General features: G+C 43.7%; 1 protein-coding gene across 6 annotated transcripts in view; it reads right to left on the reverse strand.

Moving 5' to 3' along the window:
• Positions 1 to 23,318, reverse strand: part of mctp1a (multiple C2 domains, transmembrane 1a) — a 196,512-nt gene that overhangs the window by 16,450 nt on the left and 156,744 nt on the right. For 4 of the 6 annotated variants that reach the window (XM_072665256.1, XM_072665255.1, XM_072665260.1 and 1 more), the window contains 2 exons: positions 16,268 to 16,324; positions 7,457 to 7,558 (listed from right to left, as the gene is read on the reverse strand). In XM_072665256.1, the coding sequence (XP_072521357.1) occupies positions 7,457 to 7,558; positions 16,268 to 16,324 (159 nt within the window). The remainder of the gene's footprint in view (positions 1 to 7,456; positions 7,559 to 16,267; positions 16,325 to 23,318) is intronic. The other 2 variants (XM_072665258.1, XM_072665257.1) reach the window with 1 other exon arrangement.

Consider the following 23,318-nt stretch of genomic DNA (forward strand, 5'->3'; position numbering starts at 1 on the left):
GCAATTGCGCTGATGTTATATCACGCGGGGATTAGCATATATTTCACACTCACATTATGTGTACAAGTATTCTGAAATCAAGGCTATGAGGAGGCACGCATCCGCTGCTGCCAGGGAGGTTTGAATAGGAACGGCTGGCATTTTTCCTCTCATGTTCCAGAAATGAAGAAATACGCTTGTGTCTTGTTAGGCTGAGACTTTGCATATGGGGTCTAAAAAAAAAAAAAAAAAAAAAAAAAAAAAAAATCAAATCTATCCATGTGCCCTCATGTCTCTCACACACACCCCCACACCCCCACACACAAACCCCATAGTCTCTCATCCCAGACCCCCTCCTATTTCACCCTTCTGGATCCCACATTTGAAAAATGACCCCAAATATGCCCTGCAAAGCCACACTGCCTCCCAGAAAACCCACACAAGACAAATAGATATAATTAGACACTGTCCCAGGGTTATTTTTTCTTCTCAAATATTTTACAAGACTCCTTTCTTTCTTCCAGTCTCCTCGTCCTCATCTGGTTTGCGTTAGTGATTGAAACAAAAGCACTCCACATGCACCATTGTATTGGGGTCGGTATTGGAGAAGAGGGTTTTGAGGGACACTGTGAGCGTGTGGGTGTGTGTGTGTGTGGAGGTGCAGGTCACGGGTCTCCCCAGTCTAAACCATTGCCACATGGCCCTCGAACCGTGAGCTAACTCCGATTTCCTGCCTTCAAAAGTGGACCGAAGGACACGGGAGGTTGGAATAATACTGGCCTGGAGAGAGGCTTGTTTTCACTGCTCCTCTGCACAGCTCGCATACACAGACACACCATTTGTGTGTGTATGTGTGCGCGTACGCGTACATGAGCAACCTGCTGCAGAGGGCCCACCAGCTGCCTCCCTCAGGCCCTTTGATGGACCTCCGCTGTTGGAGCCTGCTGGGGCTGAAGACTGCTGATGCTACATATGGCCATTCCATTACCTTACATTACCTTACCAACCTATGTGGACACACACAGATGCATGCTGTGCAGGAGAGTCATACACAGTGGATGATGAATCATGAAAATAATTTGTATGAAAAGCTGACTGAGATCTACAGATTGATACACAGTTGCTCAGGAGAGAGCATTAACATGTGTGTTGTCCTATTCTTGTAAATATGAAGGTTTCGAAATAGTTTAGGATGGTGACTACCAAGAGGATGTCTAAGCAACTACTGTACAACATTTTAATAAAACATCAGACAGTTTGCCTTTATCGTATATGAAGGTTCAAGCATCCAGACTTAAGAATGGGTCACTCCATATGACCCACTTACATCAGCCCAAGTCCACGTGAACAAAACAACTGGAACTAATTTGTCCTTTACTTTGATACAATCCATTATGAAGGCTACCACACGCTTTATCTTATAGCTAACAAATAAATGAGTCATTTGAGCCACCCTTCATCACTGAATATGGTATATTAATACCAAAATATAATACAGGTCCACTGCGGCACCGGTGGTGTCATAATTAAACAGTGTGAAAGACAAACACATCTGTCCTGAACCACCCAATGCTTTCCCATTACCCATCTCCTTAGGGCTAGCAGCGCTAGTGCCATATAATGGCAAGCACAGGCACATCCAGCGCAGCTAGAGCCCAGCATCAGGCTATTCACACTTTTCCTTCCCTCCAGGAGGTCTCCAGACTTGCACACAATGGGCACCCAGCAGGGGAGGTGGGTGGTCTTGATGAGATTGGCATGGCCTAGGTTGGGCACTTCGAAGGGGGCATAGCTTGTTTATTAGTGATGGCAAGGGGGCTGGAGGGGTATACGGTGTCCCAGGGGTGCCAAACTTCATTTACACCAAAGCCCAAGCCGCAATGCAAGAGGACAGACCCCCAACCGGAGCTAATCCACACCTGCAACCCTTGCGCTGCTTGTTTGGGAGAGAGAGAAAACATGCTTCTTTGATCTAGCCAGCACCAAAGGTGAAGGAAACAAAGGAGCTGATAAGATAAGAGATCAAGATGAAAATGAAATAATTTCACCCGGGCCGAGCTGCTCCCAGGATACAGGTATTATTTGCGCATCTAAAAAAGTCTCCTCTCATTTCGAGCCAAAGGCGCGCTGACCCAGACGCCTGGAATCAGAGAGCCCTGTCCCAGGGGAGAGCACAAGGAGAGGAGCTGCACACTTTCAATGGAAAATAAAGCCAAAGCGAGTCCCCACAGCACGCCAGGGGCCCACCTCTTATCGGGAAGACATGAAAAGGAAAAACAACTTCTTTAAAATTGGATGAGTATATTAATTTTCCAAAAGTAGTTCATTAGCACTTGATTCATTATGAATGGAATAGGGGGAAGAGACGTACAGGGAAAGCCTTGTCAATGAAATCTTTGTGTAGGAGCACTTTGGGAGGTTAATTAAAACTGCAGTATAATTAGATCTGAGGTGTGTGTCAGATTCAAACTAATGGGAACTCCCCCGACTGCTCACTTGATCCCAATAACTGCTATCCTAAATACTGTGTGCCAAAATTATTTACATAAAGGAATCTATGGTACAAAGCACCCTGCCCCCCAAAACTCTGAATTACTAATTGGAGTGCAAAGAGCTCAACACAAATTTGGTTATACTTTCTTTTAAAAAGCCTCAATTAAAAGAAACAAAAACAAAAAAGTTACAAGGTATTTAGCCTTCTGTCAAATGGTCATTCACATCTGAGTATGTTGGTGTATGTGGTCTAAAGGCTACTTTATACTTGACGTAGTGAATCATCATGTGGCTCCGAAAATTGGAAACCATGGTTTTTAACTACAGATAAAGTTACACACATTGGCCCCAACATTTAGCATCAGCAGCACAATTTGCAGCAGTTTCTTTAAGCCTTCCTGTACTGCACTAACTATTTTGTTAAATAAAACATTATGTAGCAATTTGACTATAACTCATTAACGCAGAAAGGCCTTATTGGCCCGCTGCTGGGACATAGGTTGTTTAAGGGGTTAAAGAATCACGTCTTTGTCACTGACACTTTGGGCCGGAACGCTGCTACTGTACTATGTAAATATAGTGGAGCTGCACAAGCTCTTCTGAGAGAACCAGAGTGTCCTGTGTGTCCTGTAATATTCAGAAGTCATCAGTATCCTTCCACTTGTCAACAAATGCATGTGTACAATAACACCACCTGCCTAATATTGTGTAGGTACACCTTATGCTGCCAAAACAGCTCTGACCTGTTCTGCATGAAGACCACAAGCCTCTGAAGCTGCCCTGTGGTATCTAAGATCCTTTAAGCCCTGTATGTTGTGTGGTGGCGCCTCAAAGTTTTAGGTGCACCGGACCCTGTTGCCGGTTCACTGGTTGTCCTTCATTGGTGCACTTTTGGTAGGTACTTACCACTGCATGAACACACTCTACATTGCACTATGAGTATATCTTGCTTTTGTTGGAGTAATGTCTCTACGGTCCAGGGAAGGAAGGCTTTCTATTAGATTTTGAAAGAGCATTGATGAGGATTTTATTACATTCAGCAATAAGAGTATTAGTGAGGTCAGGATGTTTGATGATCCTCTACCCACCTCAACTCCAATGTCCACAATGTCCCTCTAGCCCTCACCTGGCATTAGGTACAAATAGGTTCATGTTTCTCTGCTCCACAGAATCCCATTTTACTGGCAATACTTTTCTACACAGGATACACAAGCTGTGTGTGTGCATTCATTTGCACATCTGTGCCAGCAGTGGATGCAACTTAAAGTAGGTAAATACATTCATTAGAGGGGGTGCCTACAAACATTTGAACATATTATCCCTTGACAGGCGCATATTATCCATTGTGCAGTCTAGCCCTGTAATCTAATATTACACAGCAGTTGTGCAGTATTTCAAACAATATATGCCACCCTACTAACTTTTCTTGTGGAAAACTGAACTCTGCTCACTTAACTTAGATATTTTATAACTCGAGAAGAAAAGTCCCAAGATAGCAGCATCTTAATGAATCTTAATGAAATCTTTATAGTAATGACAACACAACACACCTGGAAACTCCTTTGTTGAAGGTTATTTAATCCAATTTCAAACATGTAACTCATGTCATAAGGCATGCGTGCGTGTGTCCATGTGTGTGTGTTCTGTCAGTCCTTCACTTTGCACCATGTTGCTGGTTATACAGTGTTTAAACGGCTAAAGCAGATGCTCTATTGGGGGACATAAGAAAGCAACAAAAAGATGCTTGTTGGAAAACATGACTCCAGCTAAGCTTCGGCATACAGAGACAAAACTTCTCAATATATGGTCAAAATGTTAGTACTTAGTATTTAGAACTAAGCAGAAGAACTTAGCAGACATACTGCAATCCTACACAGGTCAAAATCATTAAAACCACAGAATGCAGAATTTTTAGTGGTTACTATAAACTGGAGGAACCAAGATCATTTCAGTGATCTTCCTTTAGAGACATTGAAATACCGTATCTAGGGTCTCCTGGCTGGAGGTTGCTATTAGGCTGCAATAGGAACGAGCAATAGATATCAATGTGTGGTTTTGGAACCTCGCCAGCTCGACATGAAAGAGGCAGATGTTTCGTTTTGAAGCGGGCGTTTTTAATAAATTATTTATTCCCCGACCCACCCACCCACCAAACTAATCCTTGGGTGAACAGGGGGAATTTATATATACTGTTTTCATAAGTGCATAACTATCTATCTTGCCTCCAATGTCTCCACAAGCATGAGCTGCTGGGTTCCTCCACCAAATAGACGGTTTAGAGCTGAAGCATTTACAGTCCTATACTGGTTCTTGAATGCATGGTTCTAACAAAACATTTCATTCTTATAGAACCTTCAAATGATGTGGAAACTCTTCAAACTAGAAGTGTTTATGTCTACATGACATGAAGTCATAGCATAGTCACACATTTCCCACATAATGTGTGTCAGTGGTGTTATCTGTTGTACCACACCAACCACCAAAATCAGCTGTCCATCATCAGTATTAGTAGTAGTAGTACTAGTAGTAGTAGTAGTAGTAGTAGCAGCAGTAGCCTGTATCCTTATTGGCAGTGCAAATACAACATGATTACCAGCTATGGTGAAGCTGCACTCTTTATCTACCCACCAACTTCCATGGCCCACCAATTAAAACCAATATATAAAACATATACATAAAATAGATAGGACAACAAAAAACACAAACACAAATTAGACAGATGGAACATAAAATGGACAAACCCATAGAACCGAACTGTGAAAAAGTGGGGCAACCTGGGTGGCAACCTCCTCTGTGACTCCAAGCCTAAAATATGGAGGGTTTGTTGATCAAACACATGGGATTATTCAATGAAAGGATCTAATCAAAGGCTTAAAATCTGTAACTGATCATTTGATTTGCTTTTCATTAAGGAAAGTGGACAATGTGTTTCACCATGTGTATTTACAGCAGTCTTACGTTTTACAGTTTTGTATGAAGGGAATGCTAGTAATGTCCATTTCTTGAATGAAACTGTCCCTGAGGTCTTACTGACTTGACCCCCAAATGACTTAGGATCTTAATATTGATATGAACCTTAAGTTAAGAAAGCTTAGCCTCTCAAGTCATATTTTGGGACAGCGACAATCTCATTTACAAAAGTATTTCTTCAAAGAATCTCAGAATTATACGTATATAAGTATATGCATATTATATAAGTAGAATTGATAAACAAATGTTAAAATAATTATTTTAGGGAAACAAAATGGTTCTTCTATGGCATCACTGCAAACAACCCTTTTTGGCATCGTTTCTTTCAAAAGTGTAATCTCAGCCCCAGACAAAATCAAAGTCAAGTGGCGGCGGCATCACGTGAGCTTGTAGCAAACTGCGGCTCTGTGGCATCATTCCACTCGCACTCCTCTGCCCCGCTGCGTCCATCACTGGGATGCTCGGATAAATAGCGGCGTAAACACGTGTCAGGAAGAGAGACGAGGATCGAGGACAGGGTTTATTTTGGGCCCGACCTCTGCTTCCCACCGCTCCCCCTACTAAAACAACAGCATTAGGCTCTAATGGGGCCGCCGGAGAGCCGGGTTCACCTTCGCCATTACTCCCCAGGCGTCCACGCCCAGCGGGCAACCCACTCCATCAGCCTCAAGGTCGGGCCGAACGCTGCCCCCGTTTCCCCGCCTCCTCCAACCCCGGCCGCCCCTCCAGGCCTCCTCCGACCCGCCACTGATGCCCCTCGACCCTCCCCCTCACCCCACTACGCCTGCTCTCCTTGCCCCGTCCTCTCTGGGTCCCAGGGTGCCACCTGATGATGAATGGGGCGCAATTAGTTTCATCCGACGCTGCCCCGGATTCGCTCCCGGCCCCTCAGTCTCCGGGAAAAAAACAAGGCCGTCATAGACAAACAGCCATCATCCCACTGGCCACCAACAGACCCAGTGATACAGACACTCTAACAGGAGAGAAAGCTCTGCTTGTGACATGGTTTTCAGCAGCAGAAAAATCTGTGTTACCTACATCTTCCCGCTACATTAACAAAATGTTCTGTATTTCCAACATGCTTTCTAAAATGTCACCAGCTTCTTCATTACACATTAATGCACCGAGCTGATATTCGGAGAGCGTGAATGTGGAAATTCTACATTTTCAGTGTGTTTTTTTTTTAAAAAGGTACACCGCTAAAAATGACAGAAACGGCAATGGCATTCCTCCCTCTTGAAGACAAACATCAAGGATCCGTACTCATAATTCATTCATAACTCCAGTTAAAAGAGTCCTCGTAAGCCGGCTTCCTTGCCTGTTTGGCATACATACAGTCCTTTTTTGTTCCATGTTAAGCTACAGATTTGCTCCTTGGAGGTGACCGGGTCATGGACTGCCTGGCATTCAGCCAAGTTCTCCACCGGCTGCCATGAAATGCACTCACGGAGGCTTTCTAACAGAGGTTAGTGACAGCGCAAACACAAACGACCCTGTGCACCACTGGATGTGTCGGGATTCAGACACACACGGTTAAGTAGGCATGCTATTAACGTCCCAGGGGACTCTGGAAAAGTTGTAAAGACTCAAGTGAAGCACAGAGAGATGGGGAACAAAAGACAGAGGAAAACACGTTCCTCTGCAGCAGAGCTGCTGTAACCAACTTCAAAAAGAGTGGAGGGGTTGAAGAAATGCTAATTTCTTTCTTTTTGCCACCATCAGGCCTACTGACCAAATGACCAGGGGTGCTTGAATGTGACTACTGCAGTTGAGTGCGTGCAAAGACAGCAAGTGCCTATCTCAAGTCACCAGTAACGTCTGTTAATGTTAGCTGCGCTAACATCTGATACTACTGGACTGATACTAGTTCCTTCAAAAGCTGGGTGAGTGGACGAGTGACAGCTGAGGACAGAGTGAGAGGAAGGCGGTGGGACGAAGCAACACACAGCCCCACGGTGGTGGACAGATGATGGACTACAGAAGCCAGACACGGGACAAAACGGGCCACACTTACCACCATCACGTGAATCCACTCAAAGTGCCAGGAAGCCAAAATATCCTCAAGGATATGGCTTTCGGGCAGCCGACCGTCATGGGAGGGGACAGAGTCCGGCACCTTATGGACCAGAATAAATTGAGATCTTTTTAAAAGCAGGGTTATAAAAGAATTAAGAACAAAATAAAAAACAAAAAAACAAAAACAAAAAAAAAACATTGAAGGCTACCGAATGATCTTGAGGGACTGTGAGAGAAACCAAAGAATGTGGGAAAAAAAAAAAAATCTAAATCGATCTGGTGGATTTGGCAAAGACAAAAAAGACAGGGTTTCTTTCCTTGTAAAGCAAGACAATGCCGCGAGTCTGTGAGGGTTTTTCTATTTTTTTCGTCATTTTTCTTTTTCTATTAGCCAAACATGATTAAAATGCAGTTCCTAGGAGCATTTACCAAAGAAAAAAAAACAGGAGGAGGGGGAAAAGAAAAGGGGGAGGCAAAAACAGTCAAAAGCATCTTTTACAGCATGAAGCTTTTCATCTTTCAGAGGCGTGAGGAAGAAAAGAAAAAGAAAGGGAACTCTGAGCGGCACAAACTTTTCTTCCCCTCCCTCTCTCCACTCAGCACTTAGGGAAAGGAGAGAAAGGGAAAAAAAGGCTCGGTACCTGAGGACACGCGTAGCAAATCACAAGCTCAATAGCCCCAGAACAAGTTTTCAGTCACAGTTTTTCAAAGTATTAAAAATAATCCCCGCCGCACTCTTTAGTCCAATTACATACTAGCATGCAGCTATCGCCCAGATCAACCCCATCCCTCGGATCCGCCGGGCTTAGCGCTCCATGTGCTATCTACAGATAAGCCTTGCTTGTAATGCTAGATTCCAACTGACATAATTGTGCATGAATTGGGATCAGATTTTCGGCATTTCACGGTGCAAAGAGGTTAGCTTGTGTTTTCCCCTGCTAATGTAGCCCTGATGGAGCTACGGAGAGTGAGACAGTGAACGATAGGTAGAGAGAGAGAGGTAGAGAGAGAGAGAGGTAGAGAGAGGTAGAGAGAGGTAGAGAGAGAGAGGTAGAGAGAGAGAGAGAGAGAGAGAGACTCTGAGATCTGGCTGTGAAATGTGCATTAAGGTTGTCGACAGGCCCAGGGGTCATAGAAACAAGCGCATGTCTTTATGGCACCCCAGGGCACCAGGGCTGTAATACAGCAGCAGTTATTACCCAGCATGCACCTGTCAGGGCATCGATAACCGTCCTGCTTATATCACACAGCCCCAGCTGCTCCCGCCAGCCCATTAGATGCCTGATTACTGATTGTAAATGCCAATGCAAGCCAGACTGCAAATAATCCTTCCCTTTCCCCACTCTTTTTCGGGGGGGGGGAGGTGCTGATAGCATCTCATCTTTTTTCACTTCATGAAAGAGCCCTGATGAAAGATACACATATTTTATCAACAAGAAGAGATAATAAAAAATAAACAGGATTTGCACAGCAAACAATGAGTCAGTGTCTGCTTTTTGTGCCATGGTGTAATGAACCTAAAGAATACTGTGCTGAGCTGTCTATCTTTATTTGTCCTACGGACTCCCTCTCTTTTACTCACTCTCAATAACTATTTTTCCATGACGTTTATTTTATGTACAAGAAACGCTGCAGGAAATTATCCAGTGGTCAGATGCATACACTCCTCATAAACACCAATGAATCTTATGGCAGTAACAGGCATGGTCTGGGACTGAGTGACAAACCTGTCGAAAATGACTCCTGACACAAGTCAGGAGTGTCTTCTAGTGGAGGTACGTTTGGTGGAGTAAAAGGGATGCAGTCATTTCAAAGATCCCTGTGCCATTTGTTAAGCATGGTGGTGGTGGCGTCGTCCTGGGGGAATGAAAACAGCTGGACTTTAAACATAGAAATACATAGGATGCACATGGATGACTCGTTTTGAGCATGACAGAAGAGTGAGAGGTGTTTCACTGATAAAGTCCTATGTTTTGAGTCCCCATTTTATTGTCGAAAAAACAGAACAGAAATGAAATAAAAAATGATTAACTTCCTCCAAACGTTGCTTATTTCACTTACTGAATGTGCCACACACACCCCTACACCTACCAGTTTAATTCAAAAACAAAACACACACCACAACCACACCACACATACCATGATGCTGAATTCTAGTAATCAGAAAATGAACATATTTAGCATTGTAGTCAAGAAAACTATCCTACAATCTCAGTTTGAGTCCCTTTTACTCTTAACATCTGTGCTTCTGCACCTCTCATGCTGGAACAAGCCACAGCCAGACTACATCACGCATGGGCAGCCACTACTAAATAGTGGTCTGAAGCCTTTGATTTTGTTAAAAGACATATTTGATCAAATTTAAAGTTGTATGTAGTTCCAAACTCCGCCACTCAACTCCCTCAGCGGCAGTTGTGCCTCAGCAGTTAGAGCACCGCACTATCGATGACAGCGTTGTGGGTTCGATACCCAGGCTCAGCATGCTGGCACTGTTGGACCCTTGAGCAAGTCCCTTAACTCTCACTGCTCCCTGGGCGCCGTGGCAATGGCTGCCCACTGCTCCAGGCATGTGTGCTCACTGTCCACAATGTGTTAGTTTGATAGTGTGTATGTGTGTGTTCATGGCACAGACAGATTAAAGGCAGATGCAGCTGTTGTAAATGGGCTCATGTGACCATGTCACAGCAGCCGTGTATTACAGATGTGCCCCTGATAAAGTAATCCAATCAGAGTAGAGCTTAAGGTCACATTTAGTCAGGTCACTTATTTACTGTATCACAATAACTACTTCTCTTTTAAATGTGACATGTTTGTTTATTTTACTCACAGAAAGGTGCAACACAGTTATAGCTACCAGTGATGCGTTCAACAACAGGAGAGAACGAGAAGAACACCAACCCCCCCCCACCCCACCACACACACACACACACACACACACACACACACTTCTGAACAGCTGTTGGACATGTAAGGAGGCGTGTGCAAGCTGTGGTAAGCCTGTGAGCTCAACATGATTGCTGTGTGTATCTTATCTGGGGCGACTCCTCCCGAGGCTGTGTGTGTGTGTATATCTGGGAGTGTGGATCTGTGTGTGTGTGCAGGAGAATTGCTCCAGTGCCCAGCCATGCGTGCAGGCCTAATCTCAGCACTCTTTCACGGGCTCTCCTCTCTCTCCCCTGGGACATGGAGCCTATCATCCAGGCTGGTGTTCTCTCACACACACACACACACACACACACAGATTAGGCCCTCTACACAAATCCACACAACACCAGGCCTGGCTGCTTACTCATGGCCAGTCATGTGTCATCAAACAGTGCTCACTTTCACATTTTAAAGAGGGATGTATTGGAATGCCATGTTGGAGCTGAGCCCGGGGAGGGCCAAGTACAAGGGTTTGATTAAACCGGCCAATAAAAAAAATCAATTCGGTACATCTTATCTGTATTTATAAGTTAGAATATTTATAATAAATAATAACCTGACAGGATAAAACATTATTTAACTGAAACAATAGGACTCACTTCTAAATGTCAAATTACACTGTTTGAGATCAGCCTTTTAAAAAATTGTATCAAACCTGTCACCTTAGCCTGGCCCTACTATATAATTCTGCTATAACAGTATAAATGCTAATAATAAATAGTAGTAATACCATTTTGAAATATGCTGTGGCTGTGTACAATGCAGGTCATGGTAAAGACTAAAACTACCATTTATCCATCCATCTTTCTTATTCACTTTTTTGTCAGGGTTGCTGTGGGTCTTGAGCCTACTTGGAATCGTTGGGTGCAAGGCAGAAAGTCCAAATTCACCAATCATGTTTTTGGGAGGTGGGAAGAGAACACCGAGACACAGGGAAAACACACCAACTCCTCACAGACGATGACCAGAGCGAGGATCAAACTTGCAGTCACTGCCCCCTGGAAATATGCACGTGCACACGCGCACACACCCTGCAGTGCCACCAGGCCAACCATATCCATTGTACATACACTTCTATGCACATCCTATTCCTAACCACACTGTACCTGTATCTGTTGGCGTAACACCAACCCCAAGAAACAAGAATAAAGATTCCTGTTCTGATTCAACTTCTAGTGAAAAACAAAACGTAGTCCTCTCAATATAGTTATGCTTATTTTGTAATTAAATGGGGTCTAGGATCAGCAGTGTTACCTTCCTTACAGGAATCACAGTAAATGTGATCACTTTTTGGAGAAAACGCAGAACTGAAAGCCAGCTGTGGTGGCCTACTGAAAATTAGGTATAGTCTTTTAGCGTAGAGACCCAGTGCTCCTTCTCCACACATAAGTATTTGGCAAGGTTTAGCCATATTGCCGCAGTACGAGGAGAGCTCATTATCACCTAGGTAATTACCTGCCATTCCGTCTGTGTGTTTACTTTAGTTTGGCGGAGCAGGTGTTAAGATGTTTCGGCTGTTATTGTACCGGGTGATGTCTTTGGTGGAGACAGTGAGTCCTCTGGAGACAGGCTCTTCAACGCAGTGTGCTCTCTTTCTCTCTCACACACACACTGGCACGAGCCTGGCAAACAGCGGGGAGGAGGAGTGTTCAGCAAACACATGGCTCACTCATTTGATGTCGGAGCACAGAGCGTGGCCCTTTGGCAGGAAGAGACGACTTCATTTTCACTTTTACGGCCATCGCGTGGAGGCTGAGTGAGAAACTATAGGGCACTCCTTATGAGACAGCGGAAAAGCACAAGGACCTGTTCAGTTACTGGGTTTAGCAGTGTATGATGTAGGTGGTGTTCATGCACACCGAACTAAGATCGAGGCCTGGACTAATCGAGTCAAGTTTAAGATTTTATAAAAGTTTAGGACTAGGAGTGGATCAGGCAGCATTGAGACCAACTGAAATTTATTTCTAGTTAATGTTACATTCATAAATACCAATAAACAAATGTTTAATCAACCAGTCTTGGGGGGGGGGCGCGTTCCAAGAGTAGAAACCCTGGTTTATTTATTTATTTTAAACAGGGAGATAAATAAACAAAAATTGAGAAATGGATAATCAGAAAGATGAACAGTGATGATTAGGAGTGTTTTGCTTAGACTGCTGGAAGCCGGGGGCCAAACCAGCAACCCACTTAACAAAATGGCAGTGCTTTACCACTACACTGAAAAAGGCGGGAACGACAAACAAAGGACACACACAAAACAGCGTACTCAGACAAAAGGGAGACAATAAACATCAAACAGGGTTCAACAAAAGACACCCCAAGCCTTGGGGCTGAGAATAAGGCTGTAACTGAAATGTTTGTTCACAGAAATGAATAAACTTAGACTGTGAGCTGAGCCCTTGGTTCAGCACACACTTTAAACATAGAGTTTTCCTCCTAAATTAAGAATCCACTTGACTTGTACGGTATTTTCTTTCTTTTTCTCATTTTTAGTTTTATTTCTTTTCTTTCTTTTTTCTTGTTCTAGTTTTCTCTTTACCGGTTTACTGTCTGCCCCTCTACAAAGGTGCAGCACTGAGCCACTGTTTGGGAGATCTTTTATGCAGAGCCCAGCAGGTGTGTCTGATCAGCTGTAATTAGCACTGGGGCTTCTGGGAAATTGAGTTTTCAGAGCTGCTTGCAGCTGCTTTTTTACTACACCGCCTTGGCCCCCTGCTGGTGACTGGCAGTGTGGACTGAACCCTTACAAGGTTCTTGTTAGGCTATTCTTGTTAGGCTTCCTGTTCATTCATTGGATACCAAAAAACAGCACTGTAATTGTTTTCATAAGCCAATCTTAATGCTTTTTATTTTAAAGGGTCCATTTTCACATATCCTATATTCACTTATGACATTTATTTGTGGTTATATGTACTAAAAGCACTCGTACTTTATGTTTACATTACCACTTTCTAACATATTTAAATTCCTTATAATTAATTAGACTGTTTTTGTTACTGTGCCTTCAAGACTGAACAGGCCATTCGATATAACTGCAAACGGTAAGACTGGATTTCATGCGTCTTTTTGTCTGTACGCATGCGCTTAGTGCTGTTATCATCAGTCAGCACTGGTAGTGTGACAGCAGCCAGTGGAAGAATGAAGAAGTCGGCATATGCATGTGCGCATGCTTACCACAAAATGAGCCCAATAAATATGTAGCAAAATGTTTTACATTACAGATTATAGAAAGTAAGGACTACTTGCACTAGACTGGTCCCAAGAAAAAAATATTGATTCACAGCCCTGAAACCAAACTTGAGTGCTAAAATACTATATATAAGCAAAATAAGAAGTTCAGTATATCATCTGGTGACTGGTCAATAAAGCAAAGCTATTCCAGTGTTAAGCACCTGTGTGAAATCTAAACCTGTATGTTAAATATATAGCGTTCATTTCACCTGGGCAGGTGTTCAGTCCAAACCAGACATCTGATAAACCTGTCGACCTTTTAACTGACCCAAGAGGAGGACGGCAAGCGCTGTTAAATTTGTCTTCCTCCTCCACTTTTTCTCCAGGTGCTTCTACCAGTTTAACAACAGAGCTGTCCACGTCAATTAGCCTTGACTTTGGACTTTCATTGAGAGTAAGTGACTAATATCTCTCTGCCGCCTCTCAAGCAAGACACTTTTTTCACGATCGTCCAACAATCTGCTAAGTAAAAACATGTGTCCCAGGCTCAGGCCTTGCCCGCGAGGGGTCCTGCGTCCAATGGGAAGCAGGTGCTCCACTTTTTTGCCATGTAATACCCCATTTAGCCCCAGGGCCAAAGGTTATCCAGCTAATAGCTGCCTGGTGCAGTGCGGGGAAGAGCCAAGCACTAGGCCAGGGTAAAACATCTGGGACATATTGCACATACTTGCAACATATGCTTCAGGTTCAATTAAAATGAGGCCTTGGCACATTTATTCGTCCTTTTTTTTAACTTCGAAACCTTCATCCAGTAAAAAAAAAAGGCCTCCCCTGACCTGACCTTAATATTTTACTATTTGAGCAAACAGAAGAAGTAATGAGAGCATGGGGTCATTGACTCTAAGAGAAAAAAAGAGAATGAGAGAAAGAGAGAAAGAGAGAGATGTGGAACATTTTTTGTACACCCTCATCAACTACATCTACAGTCAGCTTAACCAGGTTTGAGGGAAAAGGACAGTGTCCATGGAGTCATAACCAAGGGCACATAGGATAGGAGCAGAAAATAAAAGAATGAAGAAGAAAAAAAGACTTTTCAACTTCTATGTAGCCAACTGTACATCAAATTTGTGCAGGCAGAGGGTCAACATGCTGTAGCCTTTGTAGAGTGCTTAGCATACTGCTTCTGATAATCATAAGCAATGTTTCTGGGCTCAATGACAAGGTAGTCTCAGTCCAGGTGAAACCAGCTAAAATGAAAGCTAGAGATACTTTGAGAAGGTTTGAAGGAAATGTGGTCCTTTCAATGTAGCGTCCCATGACTAATGTATGTTTTTTCTAAAAACTTGCCAAAGCAAATGAACACTGACCAGGACACCATATTAGCGTAATTGTAATTGTAAAGAAAACATGATATAAGCTGTCCAGATAAAACACATGAAAACGTGGAAACAATCACCACATACTGGCCAGAGTGTAGGGCTAATTTGCTTGGATTCCACAGCAGGTACACCCAATAAAATATGGCATGACTTGACAGCTAATAATCAAACTTTGAGTTCATTTTTCTACCTAAACAAATTGTCAAATTCTTGACCTAAGCAAAGACGTCCAACATGCTGAAAAAAAGAAAAATCAGGTTTCTGAAGTTGAGAGTGGGGTTTACACTGTAAATTCACCATTGGTTTGTTACTGCAAAGTTGTATCCACTGCACTTTTTGTACAGTTATTGTATGATGTTGAGTTTAATGACATAGAGATTAATATATGTTTGATATTTGATATTTGATACTGCATAGATCTATAAGAAAGCTCTGTCAAGAAACAATCAGAGAATAAATGCTGCATTCTAGGGTGCAACACTGCAAATATGGCTTTGTATGTAACCATTTTCCCATCACTTCTAGGGTAAATGTCATTGTACAAAAAGTATATTTCCAAATTATGTTTCACAACTTAAAAAGAACAAAAAAGAATCAGGCCTTGCAGATCAATGCTGCCAAATTCTCATTTAATCCCACTTCCAAAGACAGACCTAGAGTTAAATCGACCCATTTAGAGACAAAGGACTGAACAGTGCTGGTATTTTGGAGAAGAATAACGCAGTTCGCTCTCGTGGTCCAATTTAAATTCTCAGTCATAAGCATCAGCTCCGTCTGCCCGTGCATTTGGCCTGCAGACATGTGAATGCTATTAATTGCACTTCAAAGGCCCTGAGAAATATCAGAAGCTCAACACTGGGACCCTCAAGCCAAGTTTATTTATGTGTGCGCCATTCACCTTTATTCTGGGCTTGAAGAAAAAACATCTGAATGGCTCTGTGGACCAGAGGCTGGGCTTTTGAGGCGAGCTCTGGCAGACTGCGGCTTTTACTTTGAGCCGAAGACCACAGCTGTGGACCTCGGCTGTACGTGACGTACTCGAAATGTCAAAGCTGAACGAGAGAGCGCTTTCATGAACCGAATGTTAACCTCCTAAGGAGATTTGAGAGAAACCTGTGCCTGAAAATGAAAGTGAAGTGAAAGTATCTTCTCAGCAAACAACATTTGAAAATGAATCACAGTCAAAACCATTTTGAGGGCCAGCTGAACCACAGGGCCGCTCAATAATGTTATGGTTAGCAAGGCAAGTCGCACCACCGAACAGCAACTTCACATCAACTGTGAAGTTGCTTTAGACTCCAAACTGTAAATCTCCAAGCATCTGTGATAATTACCTTATCATCCCTGTCATAGTCTTCATCCTCATCCTCTAGCAAGTCCTCCACTGCTTGCTGGTGAGCATAAAAACAGAGAGAACAAAAGAAAGAGGCTCAGAATTAGAAATAATTGAGAATAAGTTTCATGTGGACAATGCTTAACATTTACACTACAGACAACTGCTCATTCTTCAGAAATCATGGTTTTAAAAAGAGTATATCCTGCTTTTGATGGAGTAACTACCTCTACTGTCCAGAGAAGGCTTTCTACTTGATATTGGAGCATTGCTGTAAGCGTTGTATGGTCAGGATGTTGGGTGATCACCACCCCACCACACAGCCCCCCACTTCCCTAACTCATCTCAAAAGTATTGGGGGCTTGCACCCCTTTAGGCATGGTGCCAAAAACTTCATGTTTTTCTGCTTCATCCATCTAATCCATTCTATTATATTATATTCTTACAGGGACTAGACCAGCTGTGTGTGTGCATTTGCACATTTGTGTCAGCAATGGGTGCAACTAGCTGGATGCATTCATTAGAAGGGTTGTCCACAAACATTTGGACATACAGTGCATTATGGAAGAAAATCAAATGACCCTGATGTTCTTAATGTCTCAATTGCATATCCATCTCTGTATGGTTAAAACCATAGCTTTAGCAAAGGGAGTGTGGACACAGAACGCTAACTACATGCTTCAGTGGACCAAGACCTGACAACAATAGTGTCCTCCAACCCCCTTAGGATTTCCTTCTTACATGTGCCCATGACCCCAAAGTAAATGTTTGGCCTTACACTTCTCTTTAAAGAACACAAAAATCATACAAAGACAGACAAAGGCCTAAGAATAGCAGGAGTTGAAGATGGACAGCAAAAAGCCATCTTCAGTGCTCGAAAAGAATACGTGCCTAAGTGTTGTTGTGTTTGGTTGCCAAGCAAAACTGTGTTCAAGGCGAACAAAAGTTATCCTGTCTATGGAAGTAATTGTTGTGCTCTCATGCTTAGCACAGCACGCTGAACAGCTAGAAGATTGCAGTATACAAATGCTCTTCCCTCTCTGTGTAATCCATTGTAAGCGACTAGGCTTGAATAGCCTTAAAATGTTTTATTCATAGATGTTATACACTCAACTATTTGGTTAATCAAAGTGTCAACTGAGCCATGTTTGGTTACATGAAGCTGTCAGATATGGAACTACATTGAAAATTCAGATGCCATTAAAAAATACCTGTCAAATCTGCTAAATTATGTTTTTGTGGCAGAGTCATATAGTTTCAATACACCGTAGTTCTCCAAATGCAAATAAAGCAATCAATCATAGGTATTTCTTAACAGTTAACTTATATAATAAACATTTACAATAAATATTTCTGGAAGAGGTGAATGTAGCATACATGATGTTTTGAGGTGTACATATCATCACTGTCGCACAAAAACAGCAACTTTACAGAAGATGGACAAAACATTCTTAATTTTAATTGTAATTTTCAAAGTCAAAATACTTTATTCCAAGTCATTTTGGAGCATTTCTGTCGCCCCATTCATCATATAATTCTGATACAATGTAAAGAATGACTGATTTACATAATGTCAAAAAGTGAAAATGGATGGTTTTTAAATGACACTGATGACATACATTGGATAATGTAAATAAATAATATTGTTTATTGCTTTTTTAATTCTTATCTATATTGTGTGTATAGTGTAAATTATTTATTTATCTAAATTTTTGTAACTGAGTGTCCTGCTATCCCTTTCTGCTGTTACACTGTGAATTTCCCCACTGCGGGACTAATAAAGGACTATCTTATCTTATCTTATCTTATCTTATAATCATACATGTTGGACAACAGAGTAATCTTAAAACATGACATGATTTTGTTTTGAACAACCTATTATCTATCTAAATAAAGCCGATTTCTCACATCAGCAATGGAAGAAGACACTCACAGGATCAATTTACTTAAAACAAGCTAAAAATATTAAAATTAGTTAAATAATGTAATAATATTGTTTAAACACTAAAAACGTTTTTGTTTAAACAACATATAGCAATAAATATTTGTTTTCACTCACCCAGTTCGTAATTGTGCAGTATAAATTCAGACATTTAATCACAAAGTCCTGCAATATGTGTTATAGTGAGAGCCCACGACATGATACACTGCAAGGTCACAGGAAAAATGGCCTTTTAATCTGAAATATCGTCGCAGCCATGAATTATTGTCAGAAAAATCTCTTATTGTCTGCGTTGGTAATTTGGGGGCATTAATTATTCACATCTCATCATCTCATTTACCAAGCTGGAGGAGCCAACACTGAGGTACAGCCACAAAAGTCAGACAATGTGTTGGCAGACATATAAAGAGTTTATCTCGGTCAATTGAAAACACTCCATCAAGCCTGTGCGGCTCCTGGGAGCCCGAAAGGAGTCCATATCACATGTCTGTTTTCGTTGCCGGAGGAGGGAACACGCATAGATCGTTATTTCTCCTCTTGTGGCTCCTCTTGTCAATCACACATCAAAAGCTTCAAGGTCATGTGCACGCTATTTACATAAGGCAACTACTGCGTTTGAAAAAGCCCCAAAAGCTATCAGGGGGAGCGTTGAGTCTTCCTTTTTGATGATTTTTTGGCTCTCCGCATTCCATAAATAAGTTTTCTGCGACATCCAAAAAATTGTTACTTAGGCAAACAATAGCTTTTGTTCCTTTGTCTTGTTTAAAAGGCAGAGTGTATGGCTGCCATAAGCCTCTTATGTAAATGCTGCTAGCGGCAGAAACAAAAGGAGGGTTCAGGACAGTTGCAAGGATTGCTGGGAGTGAACTGATGATGATGTTTTGTGGTAAGGATGCATCAATCTACCAGCAGAGTAATGCGGTTTCAATGGCAGGGTTAATCAGAGGCTAGTCTGCTGCACTGGGGAAAGAAGACAGATCCAATCAAGAGTTGCATATTGAGAATTAAGCAATAAACCAAGGACAGAAAGAGTATCTTTGTAGGGGGAAAAACATCTTTTGGGCAGCGTTAAGATATTGGCAAGTGCAGGTCAGGAATCGGCCAGAGTGTTTCTCTTACTGACAGACCGGAGCCTGAAGAGAAACCGAGAAGAAAAGCGTCCTTTGGCCTTTCTAGCACTGGCACCATCTCCAGCCTTGCTCTGTGACATCCATCCCGGCGAGTTAATGCACTTTTTCTCCCCTCCACTATCAGCAAAGGAAGAACCGCACTATCTGTGCTTTTAATTCTAACCTTCGCCGTGACAGGTGCGCTGGGAATAGACGGCCAAGCCAGACAACCCATCCGACATGAAGATATGTACTTTCATTTTTGCCCCCCTCCATCCCTTCCCTCCTCTTGCTCCTCTTTGAAATGGGAGACATCTCTAGCGTCTCCAGCTGCTCGGGGCCTGGCCCTGCTTTGTATGCTGCGTGTGGACCAGGGGGCTCGGGAGAGCCCAGGCCTGGAAGGCTGATAAGGGCTCTCGTCGGAGCACCTCCAGCCCAAACAGCCTCTTCACAGGCTGTCAGAGCACTGCTGGTCAGAGGGAGGGCTTGTGTCTGTGCCAGCGCTGGCTGACTGTGGGCTGACCCCTGCAGAGGCTGGAGTCAAAGAGTAGAGCTACCAGCAAAAGAGGGGCACAGAGAGAAGTATAAGCACTCGTCTATCAACCTACTGATTCAGCACAAGGGTAAACCTGTGATTTGCCCAACAGTGTCTGCTTTACTACTTGATTTTCGCTTTGAATGCCAATTGCAGTCTTTTGAAAATCTTACATTTCCAAATGCTTCTTATGCTAACTGAGCTGAACGAGGGTCAGACACGGTGCCATTTCGCATGCTTTTGTACAGAGCAGACAACACCACCGCCACGTCTCTTTGGGGCTGAGCTATACAGGGCACACAGATTGCTGAGAATGCTGCCGGGTTTGATGCTCCATTTTGGGAATGTGCCAGGGTCATGTGCTCCCGAAAGCCAGAAGCATCGGCGTATCTATCAGTCCCACAGCTTACGCTCTCTGCTCTAATCTGCAGCAGCCTAGACCCACCGGATACCCCCGAAAAAACACACACAGTGTTCTGTAAACAAAAAACCCACAGACGACAGAGGCGGCTGCCGCGACAACAGCGGCAGAGGCTGTGACAAAAAAACGTGCTGAGCCGCCTCGTCGTTAGCGAAATAGCGGGTACAAAAGTTCACAGGGATGAAGTGTGGGGAGCTGCCAAAGTCACTTCCCGCCTCGCTTCAAACCCTCGCCTGTGAGCGGCTCGGAGCCACGGCGGCACGGGGGAAATCAGCGGGGCAACAAACGCTGCCAGTTCAAAGTGACGTGACCTTTTTTTATTTTGTCACCTGTCAGGGGCTGGCAGAACGGAGGAGCCGAGAGGCGTCTGCCAGGCGCGAGATTCTCTGGAAGAGGTGGTGGCACTGAGACGGATTAAAGGCCGGAGAACCCGCTCCGGCTCTTCTGCCTCCTCTTCTTCCTCCTCTCCCGGCCCCTGCCGTCACGCTCTCCCTTTTTCGTGCGCCGTCCCCAGTCGGCCTCAGCCAGGCTGAGAGGAACGAGGAGGAACGAGAAGCTTTAGCGCGAAGCACCTCTAGCAGAGCGACTGCCAGACAGGCTCTCGTTGAGTTTCTCTTTATTTCACCGCACAGTGATTGACGCTGGAGGTGGGCTTGACAGGCTCCTCGATCCCCCCAGAGCAGCCCACCTGTACCAGAAGGCGGCGAGGAAAAAACACAGCCTATCCTTTATTCATGAAGCTCCATCCAAGCTGTTTGTTTTTCAAATTACGCGCAGGAGCGGAAACAGACAAAACACGGCTCAAACCAGACAAAACGAGAGCAAGCGAGCGAGAGAGAAAAAAATAAACTTTGCTTGAGTATCTGTTTATCTGTAACAATGTGCAAAACTACTGCAGCTTCTTACTGTAAGGGCTGAGGTAAAAGTATATCAAACGCAGACCACCTTCCACTCTTTTTCAGCTGATGAAATATATATGACGTTGAAGTGCTGCATGTCTTTCTTCACGCTAGCTCTTTTACTGGCCATGTGAGATGATGGCAGCTCATACTGCGATGATGTCAGGCTGGAAGTTGGGCCGAGTGACGGATCGATGACAGGTTTCTCCCCGAGAAACTCTGGTGAGATCAAGCCTCAAAGGAGACAGAGAAGCTTCAGGTCTTCAAGCTGACTGCCTACATCAGAGTGGCTGAAACAATGCACAGAGCCCACCATCCGCATGATGATCGGCCTGCGATGGCTTGTGTAATGTTTTGGAACAATGCTATATTGAAATCCAGGGAAAGCAAAGAAAAACCTGAATAATAATGAATAAAGGTTTTTCATCTAACACCCCGAAGTGACTGAAACTCGCAAGTTCTACGGAACTTCAGTATCTTTGTCGGTGCATATAGAAATATGCATATGAGTGTGCTTTGTGCAAGGCACATGAATGTAGCTCCTGTATGTTGCCATACACAGCTTCATATCAGCTTACATTAAAAACCACCAGGAAAAGATTCAGAAGAGAGAGAGAAAAAAAAGTGCTAGGAATACATCAACCTCTCCCCCCAACCACTGACAAGGTTGCCAAGGAGGACCTTAAGATGCTTAATTGCATACGGGCTGGTGAAAGAGACGTCACTGTGTTTCTCCAGCTCTGACAGTATGTGCTATAATTAACACCTTCAAAACATCTGGTAAACTGTTTTCCGGGCCAGTGGATCCGGCAGCCTGGGTCTTCCAGGGCCAGCCACGGACCTCACTCCTCTCCATTCCAGCTGAGCTGTCCAACGCTTGAGTGAGCCCAAGCGGCCGTCCTGGAGCCCGCCAAACCGTTCCAGTCTCCAAACAAATGGAGCTGGAGGCCAGTGGGGGCTGGAGGGGGTGTCAATGGAGGCACCATGAGTGCTGTCTCTCAGCGGGGAGTGAGCTGGCCACTGACAGGTTCTGTCAGCCTGGCTTGGGTTGCTGGGTCGGGGCTCCCTTACCTGAGGGTTGAGGGCACTTCCAACCCTCACCAGTAGGGGTCTCCTTTCCAACCAGTGTAAAGTAACATTTGCATACTTTATTAGGGCCACTGTGGCTTTTTTCCCATATTTCTTCACCCAGATGGTGTCTGATGATCGACAGGCCTGGTTCAAAAGCCGTGATCTATCTGACTCGCATCTAAATGTGGTGACACCCTCCATGAACCCTCCGATTCAGGCACATGATATCCATTCACTGTGGCTTGCCAAACCTCTTTAAGAAACCAAAGGAACCTACTTATACAGTCCTCAACCCTGCTAAATATCTCACATTTGGAGACACCAGTTTAAGGGTATAGTCTAGTGTTTAGAGCATAGCCTTCCCAGATGGTAAAAAGAACCTTTAACAATAACAGACTCTGACAGAGGGGTCAGGTAATTGGTGGAGGGGTGGCAGGCGGAGCACAGGGAAAGAATACGAGAGTCAGGGGTCAGCTGACTACAGGTTAAGAGTTGAGCTAGCATGTCAACCCTCGAGGTAACAACCCTTTTCAAGGAAATGACAGCTGAAAGTGGGTGTTTGTTTTTTCCCGAACATACGAGCCTGTGGTTGTGGCTTATAATAAAAAAATGGATACTTATTGCAAGGCGTAGACCTTGGGGTCTCCGCCCGCATTTAGGTTAGCGTTAGCATGTCTGTTTGTGTCCTCCAAAAGTGAGTTCAAGGAAAATTCCTTTAGCATTAGCCCAACCCCAGAATTTTGGAAAACATAACTTTCCAAATGTTGACCTCTGGTCAAGGACAATAGCTTAAGTTTACATGTTGTTAAAAGCAATTAGCAATGGCAGGATTTTGCTTTCCTTCTTTTCTCTTCATTCTCCCCAACGTATCAGGGCCTTGACTGGGGTTTCATAAACAGTCCATAGAGGAAACCACTTAACCAGAGGCTCATTCCAAGACAGCACACCACTTCCCACCATATTTACAACACTGGAATACTGTTCGACTAACACAAAGAACATCCAATATGAGTGACAATGTACGTTTATCTCAGTGACCGGAGCACATATGGTGTGTCTGTGTGTTTGTACCTTC

Source organism: Salminus brasiliensis, chromosome 20, assembly GCF_030463535.1.
Source record: "Salminus brasiliensis chromosome 20, fSalBra1.hap2, whole genome shotgun sequence".
Classification (NCBI taxonomy): Eukaryota; Metazoa; Chordata; class Actinopteri; order Characiformes; family Bryconidae; genus Salminus; species Salminus brasiliensis.